This window comes from Terrapene carolina, unplaced genomic scaffold, assembly GCF_002925995.2.
Source record: "Terrapene carolina triunguis isolate 2854851 unplaced genomic scaffold, T_m_triunguis-2.0 Scaffold234, whole genome shotgun sequence".
In the NCBI taxonomy this organism is placed as follows: domain Eukaryota; kingdom Metazoa; phylum Chordata; order Testudines; family Emydidae; genus Terrapene; species Terrapene triunguis.
Window position 1 is genome coordinate 10,637,000 of NW_020664585.1, and position 11,450 is coordinate 10,648,449.

General features: G+C 39.3%; 1 protein-coding gene across 1 annotated transcript in view; it reads left to right on the forward strand.

Annotated features, from left to right (window-relative positions):
- Positions 1-3,255: 3,255 nt before the first annotated feature.
- Positions 3,256-11,450, forward strand: part of GLT1D1 (glycosyltransferase 1 domain containing 1) — an 81,865-nt gene continuing 73,670 nt past the window's right edge. The window contains exons 1-2 of the mRNA XM_026657018.1: positions 3,256-3,287; positions 10,093-10,241. Of these exons, the coding sequence (XP_026512803.1) occupies positions 3,256-3,287; positions 10,093-10,241 (181 nt within the window). The remainder of the gene's footprint in view (positions 3,288-10,092; positions 10,242-11,450) is intronic.

The following is an 11,450-nucleotide window of genomic DNA, read 5'->3' on the forward strand; positions in this document are numbered from 1 at the left end:
CCCTATGCCTGTTTCTTCAGCCACAGGGACAAGGAAGAGCTGTCATCTCCCTTGTGCCTGGACTGGCCTCCCTTTTATCCACATGGGCAAGAGGGCATGCTGCCTATCTCTCTCCCATTCCAAAAGAAGTGGGTGAATTCCTTTGTGTGTAATACTCCCCCCCCCCCCCCAGTCCACTTCCATAGGGACAGCCAGGTGAAGAGTGGGTGCAACATAATGTATTTTCCTATCAGGGCTTCTTTCAGGCCCTGAGAAATTCCCAGTAACGACCCAACCATTCCCAGCCTCTGTTCAAACCTAAGTTAATTGTATCTAATTTGCATATGCATTCAAGTTCAGCAGTCTCTCTTTGGAGTCTGTTTTTGAAGTTTTTTTGTTGTTGCAAAATTGCCACCTTCAGGTCTGTCACTGAGTGGTTAGAGAGATTGAAGTGTTCTCCCACTGGTTTTTGAATGTTATGATTCCTGATGTCAGATTTGTGTCCATTTATTTACAGAGACTGGGAATAGTTGGTTATCATTACACTAATTGAATCTATTTCCTCATGTTAAAATATGTTAAAATACCCTCACACCTTCTATGGGTCATCTCGATTATCACTTCAAAGGTTTTTTTCTCTCTCCTGCTGATGATAGCTCATCTCAATTGATTAACCTCTTACAGTTGGTACGGCTACTCCCACCTTTTCACGTTCTCTGTTTGTATAAATATCTTCTTTCTGTGTGTTCCATTCTATGCATCCGATGAAGTGGGCTGTAGCCCACGAACGCTTATGCTCAAATAAATTTGTTAGTCTCTAAGGTGCCACAAGTACTCCTGTTCTTTTTGCGGATACAGACTAACACGGCTGCTACTCTGAAACCTATCCCTTTCAGTGTTTGCTTTTTTACTAATGGAAAGCATTCAGTTATATCAAAATGATAGATAATTGGGAGCAGATAAAACAACAAAAACAATTCCCAGAATATTCTACCCTCATCTTTCCTATGTAGGATTATTTTTCGGCCTTATAAATTACTCTGATTTTAGCTAGCCTTCCAAATATTAGCTCCAGCCTTGGAAAAATCTTGTAAATCTTCAGCCCCTGTAACAGCTCAGGGCTTGTTTATCTGCAATAGCTGCACTGGTATAACTTGAATCATCTTTTAAACTGATTCAAAAGTCTGTGCGGACACTTTTTTTCTGTTAAAGAATGGCTTAAACCTGTTCCTAATCAAGGTTGGCTAAACTGAAATAAAAGTGTCCACACAGGGATTTGCACCAGTTTAAAAATACACCTCTACACCAATATAACGTGACCCGATATAACATGAATTCGGATATAAGGTGGTAAAGCAGCGCTCTGGCGGATCAAAGCAAGTTCAATATAACGCGGTTTCACCTATAACGCGGTAAGATTTTTTTGGCTCCCGAGAACAGCGTTATATAGGGGTAGAGGTGTATTGATTTAAATTAACACATTAAGTTAGACTGGTGCAACTTTCTTAGCTAGACAAGACCTCAGAAAGGAGAGATTGAAGGGGAGCTCATTTCAGTTACAGCTTATACGTCTGATAGAGGTGTTTAACCTACACTGAAGGTTCCAGTGCTCAGGAAGTTGGAGAATCAATGCCCAACAGAATCAGAATGTCTCATCTCAGTTATTATAAACACTATTCATAGCAGTGGTGTAAAGGACCCCACAAAAACAAATCTGATCTGAATAATGTGTAAGCAATATTAGCTAGAAATCTATTTTCCTGTTTAGTAGCGTTAGCTGTCAGTTGTTCAGCTTAAACAATCTTACATTGGCACTGCCAGGTAAGTTACTTTAATTATTGTAGCTATTATTTAAACAGCCTTTTTATATAAAAGGCCCAGAGCCTCATACGCTTTAACTTTAGACATTGTGAGAATCCCAGTTCATAAAGTTAAGCACATAAGTCTTTGCAGCACTGTGCTTAAATATGTAGAAGATTTTATATGCTCAAGGAAATGTACAGCTTGCTTTAATCACATCCGTGTGTGTGCATACTGGTTTATTTACTCAAACCTTTTTATATGTTGACCTGCAGCAAGCATTGGATTGTTTAAAAAATTAAAACGCTTAAGTTGTTCCTAAATGGGACAGCTGCTAATATAGATTAATTTTATGGTTTGAGATTACTGAGTATGCTAAGTTTGTGATACTAGTTTGTTTATATAACTGCTTTATCTCTTCACACAATATTTTCATCTTTTGAATTTAAACTCTTAAATTTCCTAGTGACAAAGATACCAGAGTCTAATTTGTCTGTAAACCTTTGGGACAGATTGTTAGCTGGTGTAAATTGGCATAGCTGATTTCAAGCAACTGAAGATCTGGCTCTTTTTTAAATAAAAACAGCTCCATAATAAAGGTGATAAAGACATCAATTATGTTTGGCCTCCTTAACATTTCATCCTTAATCTGCATGACAACCTATTCATGGCTGTCTCTGCTCAGACTGTCATTCTTTAGTTTAAACCCTGGAAGAGGGATCAAAAAGGGGGGTGTTAGGAAGGAAAAGAAATTAGTTAGTCTACCCTCCTTGGAATTTTCTACTCACCTTTTATTACCTGTTGTGCAAGGGGGAACAGACATTGAAACTTTTGAGGGGTTGATTTATGAAGACTTAAATGAAGTTTTTGTGACTATGTAGATATTTTTGAGAGGGAGACATTGTTACAGTTTCCTATTTGAAATTGTGTAAATCCCCAGGAAAACAATCACATTCACAAGAGCATAAAACCCACAAAAATAATGTAAAGGCTAATAATTGTTTGTTGAAATTTAGCATATACATTTACAAATAACCTGAGTAATCAAGTGATCCCCAGTTCAAGGGCACCATATGTTAATACATATAAAGCCTGTAGAAATGTTAGCTGCCCTGGAGATAGATTAGAATATTGGGTGTCTGTGCATGCATGCTACAATGCAGATTAGATGTTAATCAATTTAGCATTGAGCATTGGGGTTTTTTTTCCTCTATTTTTTCCTTGCACTTCCTACCTGGTGGTACTACTACTACAGAAGAGGGTGTGCATGCCAAAAAATCCCCTTCTCTTTATATTAGATAGCAGCGTAGAGATCTCTTATCTCCCTGCAGTTGCATTGGCAAACTGTGTTCATATCTGTGTTTGCTCCCCATAGGTGAAGTGGGTTATAGCCCACAAAAGCTTATGCCCAAATAAATTTGTTAGTCTCTAAGGTGCCACAAGGACTCCTCATTGTTTTTGCTGATACAGACTAACATGGCTACCCTTTTGAAACCTGCAGAAGGCAGGTATTCCTCATTCATCCTCCACTCCTGAGGCCTTGCATTCCAACATTTACAGTCCCAGCAGGTGATGAGTGCTGCATTCCAACAGGATTTACACAGCTGAACCTGTTGACAAGCAGAGTGAAACTTCATTGGGTTCAGTTCTACTTCTAGAGAGAAAATTACTGACTTCGGGCCCAAGAAGCAGAGTAATTGCCCCTCACAATTGCTGTTTTGATAGTTCAATTCCACAATGGATGTGATCCAAAGCTAGTCCTATATCTGTTGGGGTGTACTCATTTCAAGCTGACACAAATCATCTATGTTAATTCCTTCCACCCATGCTGTTTGGAAAGAGATGTCCAAGGCAGGGAGAAATTAAAGAAAAATTGATGTTGATTAAATAAGTAGGAATAAATTAAGTGAATGGTTGAGGGTGTACAGGAGTAACTGTAGACTGCTGGCCATCTTTAAAGTTTGTTACAGTCACAAGAATAGTGTATAGTGTGCAAATAAAGGGGTCTCATTCTTTTTGTAAGGGAGAGGAACAAAGTTCACTGATAAAGGCAATTTCAAACCGAAAAAGGTTATATGAGGACAGATTTGGTTTCACAGTGAAAACATCTCAAAGTTGTAATTTAAATACTTACAGCTTCCGTAGACTTTACTGGGAATTGTGGTTGGTCACTACCTCTGGGGCTCAGGCACTACAGACCTGATCCAAACACCAGCTGAAGTAGAAATTATTTCATTGACTTCAGTGGGTTTAAGCTTAGGGTACGTCTATACTTACCTCCGGGTCCGGCGGTAAGCAATCGATCTTCTGGGATCGATTTATCGCGTCTTGTCTAGACGCGATAAATTGATCCCGGATCGATCCCGGAAGTGCTCGCCGTCGATGCCGGTACTCCTGCTCCGCGAGAGGAGTACGCGGAGTCAACGGGGGAGCCTGCCTGCCGCGTGTGGACCCGCGGTAGGTTCAAACTAAGATAGTTCGACTTCAGATACGTGAATAACGTAGCTGAAGTTGCGTATCTTAGTTCGAAGTGGGGGGTTAGTGTGGACCAGCCCTTAGGCCCTCTACACTCAGCAACAGCTAATATAGCTTTGGAAATCAGCTGCTGACAGAGGGTTTGTGGAAGAGAATCAATGTAGTAGTATGAAATGTATTCAAAAGGGGCATTATTATTGAATTGTATTACTGTAACACTTAGGTAGTCCTAATCCTAGACCAGGAGCCGGTTGTGTTAGGCACTGTACAAACACCGAAAAAGAAGTTCCTGGACAGCAGTCACTCTATCCCCATAACTTATTGTACAGCACAACCCCATTCAAAATGAGAATATAAAAGAAAGTGGGTTTTTTTTGGAGGTGGGGAGCGAAGAAGAAGAGTGGTTATAGTGCAAAACAACACAGGTGTTGCAAGCTACAGCATGTAAGAACCACGGATTATTTTAACTCACAGGAAACCTTGGAATCCCAATCAGTTTGGAACCACAAAACAAACTTGCAGTGCATGAAGAACCATGAACTCTGGAATCAGGTGGGGGTGTCGGTGTCGCATTTTTCAGATTGCTAGCCGGGACAAACCAGAAGCAGCAATCAATATACTCCTGAGGGCGTTCTGCGCTAAAAAAATAAAAATTCTGCAAATGTTATTTGTCAAATAAAATTTGGAGACTCCAGCACAGCATTGGGGAGCACAGGCCACTGGCTGCACAGAGGTGGGAGATCACTGTGCATCTCTCCCCTCCCCCCAGACAGGGACTCAACAGTGAGGCTGCACCCAAACCTGACACAAAGCAAGGACCGGCCTGCCACGTAACCGCTCTTGTGGCTTCCCATGGCTTCCCCATCAGAAAGTCATTTTTCTGCGGGGAAGCAAAAAAAATCTGCAGGGGGCATAAATTCTGTGCATGTGCAGTGGTACAAAATTCCCCCTGGAGTAATCAAGAAGAGTAGGAAAGAATGTATGAAACAGATCATAAAACATCACCTGGGTTTTTGTAGCCACGTTAGACAAAAATTGTATTCCTATGGAAGTCCTTCATAAAAGTGTGAATAGGGCATACAAAATCAGAAAGGAACTGCACCTTTTAATTTTATATTAGCAGCAGTATTACTAACAAACAGTATAGATCTATACTACAGTATGCCACAGCATTAAAGACTTCTCTTGCTTTGCCTTTTCACAACACTTATGAGAGTGTGGTGGGTGCATATTCTCCCTATCCCAGAGATTAAGAAGCTGAGATGTACAGCTTGATTTTGAGATGTGCTGAGTACCTGAAGTTCACCTTAGAATTATAAGGAGAAGAATTGGGTCCATACAAGAGTGAAGGGATTTACTTAGAGCCAAACAGTAAATCAGTGGCCGGACGCCCAGCACTATGTTCAATAACCAGCATCCAAATTTTATTACCAAAAATACTAGATGATAAAAAATGAAAGTAACTGAAGCCCACAGACAGAGAACAAAATCCAATAAAATGAATCCAGAGTTCACAGTGTTTCTCTAAATACTGGGTTATTTAATTCTGGAGTCTGTAAGTGGTGCAGCTGAAGCTGTGCCTCCAAGTTATTATCCAACTGGACCATAACAAATAATGTGTTTCAGCCTGAGTAGTGGACAATTCACAATTCCTCTGATTTGACTCTCTCCAAAAAACTGCCAGATTCTGAGGCCCAAACTCCAGTTTAGAAGCACTTCACTCCACAAGTTGTAGCACTGAATTCAGTTGGGCCGTTCGTGGAGTAATGTGCTACTCAGCATAAGTAAGGATGGCAAAATCTGGCCTGAAGTAAAGAATGTCAGTAATGAAGATGTTCCTTTGGAAATTTACCCACAATCTACAAGGAAACAATAGAGAAAACACTACCTCAAAATTCAGTATTTCTTGCAAGGCTGTCACACACTGTCACGTGTGTTCGCTTTACAGAGAGCAGAGAACACATTTATTTTTATTCCAAAAGTGTTTGTCTATGAATTGGCAAAACAATTTAAATACTCAATTTTTATCAGAAGAGAAAACAAAATATATCAGTAGTGTATATATGCCTTGGCCTGATTCAGGGCCATCTGTGACTTCACAGACAGCTGAGCTTTCAAAACAGAACAAAATAAAAACCTTGTAAAATAGTCTCCAAAGCATCCTCTCCCCATCCTCCTTGAAGTGGTGATGTGTGTTCAAGTGTACAGGAAGTTGTACTCTTCATTCCCTGAGCGAAAATGAGCCTCTCATGGAGGAAGAAAATTGCACTCTGTAAATTCCAATACTTTAGATACATCCAATTTAACATCCTGATCCCATAGATATTTATGCATGTGCTTAACCTGAAGCATGAGAGTGAGTAGTCACATTGAACTCAATGGCATGTGTATAAATGTTTTCAGGATTAGGGATTATAAAGAATTTTCAAAGTATTCATTTTAACTTCCTAAATTGTATAATATCTTTTACGTGCCCCTGAACAACCAGTCATAGAGTGAGTCCAGCTTTTTATCCTGCCTCTAGACATATCCAGGACCTCAATAGTGGCAACTCAAGGCTCTGCTTCCGTAAGAGAGTCCTTCATAAATATCCATCTTTTAGAACACTGCAAGGAAGTCTCTCCTTCCATTTACCATTGAGACCACCATTGTTCCCTCTTTGATTTGTGTCTGGCAGGGTCAGCTCTGTTGGCAGGTTTTGCCATTGATCCCACTGTCTCCATATGTAACAGCTAGAGCTGGAGTAGGGAAATATGTCATCTGGGTAGCCATCAGCTTGGTTCAGGGCCAAGAACTGCAGAGATCTCTCCTTTCGACACCTTCCTCATCTGGTTTGAGTGTTGCTCTTTACGACACATACACTACTCGGCACTCATGGGAAAGGCAAGTCAAATAAATCCTACTTCTACACTACAAAAAGTAAAGTATTAGGGAACCAGTCACAGTTTCTTGACGTGATTAAATCATGGTTCAATCTTGCCTGGGAGGTGGGATTGCCACCTCTGAGGTACAGAAAAAACCCAGGACATCCAGGATGATCCTGAGCCCATAAAATTGGACAGATGGTAGTGTGTACTGAGCACCCGTACAGATTTCAAGGGACAGCTACCTTGAAAAAGGGATGAACCTGGGCACATAGCAACCTTATAGGGTAGATTAGACCGAGCTTTTTTAATTGCATTACACAACAGTGATAACACCATAAAGTCCCACATATACACAGAAAATAAAAAAGTGTTAGGATAGCCTAATTTTGGCAATTAATTGATCTTTGATTATTAGCGGTAAATATACCCAATGACCTGTGATGGGATGTTAGATGGGGTGGGATCTGAGTTACTACAGAGAATTCTTTCCTGGGTGTCTGCCTGGTGAGTCTTGCCCACATGCTCAGCGTTTAGCTGATCGCCATATTTGGGGTCAGGAAGGAATTTTCCTCCAGGGCAGATTGGCAGAGGCCTTGGAGGTTTTTTGCCTTCCTCTGCAGTGTGGGGCACGGGTCACTTGCTGGAGGATTCTCTGCACCTTGAGGTCTTTAAACCACGATTTGAGGACTTCAGTAACTCAGACATAGGTTAGGGGTTTGTTACAGGAGTGAGTGGGTGAGATTCTGTGGCCTGTGTTGTGCAGGAGTTCAGACTAGATGATCATAATGGTCTCTTTTGACCTTAAAGTCTATGAGTGTCAGGGCTTTAGTATGTTGCATCTGGGTCCCTCAGCATGGTAGTTTGTTATGTAGAGGGGATCAAAATATAAAGAGTAACATTGATTGAACGAACAACACCCAGGAACAGTTTCATGAGTGAACCAAATTACTTTGGAGTATTTGTTTGCACCATGATTTCTGAAATGATAAAAAATAGCGATGTGATTTGGAGCTGTGGTAACTGAAGACAAAAGGAAATATGATCACATCTTGTAGTTAGACAAGATTGCGTCAGCTCAGAATTTCTAGCTGAGTGTCTTGGGTTCTGAAGTCCTTGGAGTGTGGTGTTAGGGAGTTATTTTCAAATTAACTGTAACATGCAAACATATTGCTTGTACACGATAGTGATGTATGCTAATTGGAATACTGAAGGGAAAAAAAATTATTTTAGACAAGTTAATGAGCACATGAGAACTTGTGAAATGTTTGCATGAGCATCCCGATTGCTTGCCTGAGAGAATGCATTTCTACAGCTGTGAGGTTTGCGGTTCATTATTATTTAATTTGGGCCAAATTTTGAACCCCATACATTGGTAAACAGATACTTGCATAAATAGCCCAATTGAAGTACATGGGACGGCTCATGTGAATAATTGCTCAACAATGTGAATAAAGGCCTTGCAATCTGGCTGTATTTTTATTATTTATTAATGCTTACTCTAATTTATTAGTTTTATTTCAAATGGTGAAATCCAAAGTAAAATGAATTCCTATTCAGTATAATGGAGAAATATAGTACCATATGTTGTGCCAATAAGGCTCTGTCTGTTATAGTGCTAATAGTCTTTCCAGGGCCTCAAGACGTTTTATAGCATTTTTAGCAGCAATTTCTGCACTGATGACTAACTTCCCCAGGACAGATAATTACATTCTTTGGGAGGCTGTGAAGCGACAGAGAAAGGAAAAAGACTAATATTCAAGAAGCTATTGAATTCACGGATTTTAATGCTAGAATAATTAATATGTGGATGAGAAATGAACCAACTGGAGCAATATCTAATGACCACAAAAATGTAGTGTTCTTTTTATGATGCTGGAAATGTAAACACTTCCTATTTGACGTTATTTTATATACATTTTGCTGACACAATATGCAAGTTTCTATCAAAATATAGGCATGTTCCTGCACTGGCTAATGACAATGGCACAATTGTCAATTGATCTCAGTTTCAGTAGGGGGATGTAAAATCTCACTGGTAGTAAGTAGATTGCTGATCCAAAACCCATTGTAATCAGTGGAAGTTTTTCCATTGACTTTAACGGTCTTTGTATCAGGGCTTTAATGTGAAGAATATTGTTAGATTATGTTGTGCAAAATGTATATCATTATCATCTTGAAAGCCAACAATAAAAAATAATATTGTCTTGATATTTTAAAATCTCAGTTGTGTTAACACTGGGTATGTTCATGAAAACATGTTAAATAACAATTTCTTAAATAAATGGCTCAATTATAGAGAACTAACCCCATTTTACAGATGAGTAAACTGAAGCAAAGAGAAATGAAGTCCAAGGTCAAATAGTGTGTTAGCAGGAGGCTGGGGAATACAATTTTTAGTCCTCTGCTTGAGCCTAAAATCCTTTTGGACTGAACAAAGTTTTACGTTGCACTTTTTTTTTTGGTGGTGGTGATGGTTTGGTAGTTATTTTAATGGGATTAATTAACTGGATGCTTTTATATTTTCTTTCACAAGGCCCCCTTGATTCAGTCCACTGAGGGCCTGATCCAACACATACAGCAATCAAAGGGAGTCTTTCCGGTGATTTGAAGGACATTGGATCAGGTTCATAGAGCCAGATCCTGCAATGTGCTGAATGTTTTCAACTTTCATTGATTTCAAAGGGAGCTGACGGTTCTCAGTACCTTGGAAGACTGGGCCATGTGAGGGGATGCAGATCTTATTGCTGGCAGCACACACCCTATTGAATAAAAATCGGAAGGACATAGAGATATCAGAAAGGGGCTTTCATGAGAGAGTATTTTCCAACCCAGGTTGCATAAGGAAGGTGAATCTAGGGGATAAAAATTTTCAAGCAAAATATGTTTTTATTAAGCTATTTAACATAATGGCAAGTCTGCAGCATATTAATATTCATCATCTTCCATTTGTTCTATTGTTTTTGTGATGAAGGGATCATCTAGAAGCTGTGGGTCACATATGCAGTCTTAAGGATGCTTTTGGCTACGAGAACCCATCTGAAATAGCAAATCTAATCTCTGCAGAGAAGTTTGAAGCAGCTCTGGCTATTCATCTTTATAAAGGAGGCAGACTTCTGCAAGGTAATCCTCTTTCAATTTAGCAGTAAAAATAACCCTTAAAAGAAAAAGACGGAAAGAAAGCAGGAATGAATACAAATAGCTACAAATGGAAAATGTGCATAAACCCATATATAATGTAGTTATTCTGTTTATCCATTTCAACAAATGTTAATAAACATTGAAAATGTTTCTCTGTGGGAGACTTGATCCAGAGCAGAGAGAACTAAGTAACTGCACTTTTAAAGGACACAATGTGTTTTACAATTAAATACTTTTACTACAGTAAGATAAGAGCATTACAGTAACATTAAGATACTTTCAACAAATGTGCTCTTTCAGAGGATGATAATAGCTTGGCTAAGTATAGCAGAGGTCAAACAGAAGAAAGGAGAGAGGCTAATTTGATTTTCTGTTGAAAAATGAATCATGTTTTCTAGACATGAAATAACTTTGAGTTGTCAGTCATGCCAGCTAAACTGCAGGAGACAGCATGTTAGCTGACAAATAATAAAATCTTCTATTATAACTGGCCAAGTAGAACAAAATTTTAGTCTGCCATTAATGACATGCTAGCAACACTGGCTTCCAGAATTACAGACAGTGTCAGCAGCTGAAATTGCAAATGTAGTTCCATTCTTGAGCTCATTTTCAGATCATCCGAGTCTATACATTTGGTCAAATGTAGATAATTGATTACTTTCAACAGACCAGGAAATAACATTAGTTTTCAGGGCCCCAAAGTCTCCACCTTTCTGGTACTAGGAGTTTCAAAGCTTAATTTATTACTGCTAGTATGCATTTGTACAGTGTCTGTCACAATGGAACCCTATTCAGACTGGGAACTCTGGAATACAAATAAATAAATAATAATCTCTGTTAATCTGTGTATTGTAATTTTTATTCTGTGTCAAGACACAAAATGGTTACAGGAAAGGCTGATGAAAGGGGTTAAGACTGATCTTACATGCTGTTTTAGGTAGAGGAGTGAACATAAGGTTGGATTTTCAAAAGTGCTCAATGTTTGGCCTAACTCTACTCCAATACCGATTTTGATGGAAGCCAAGTTCAGTTCATGCTAAGTACTTAGAGAAAATCTTACTAATCTAAATACATCACAATCCCACTGTTCCTAGAAACAGCTGCAATAGCAAACAGAATTATATTGAAAAATAAAATGGAAATCCACACACACACACACACACACACACACACACACACACACACACACAC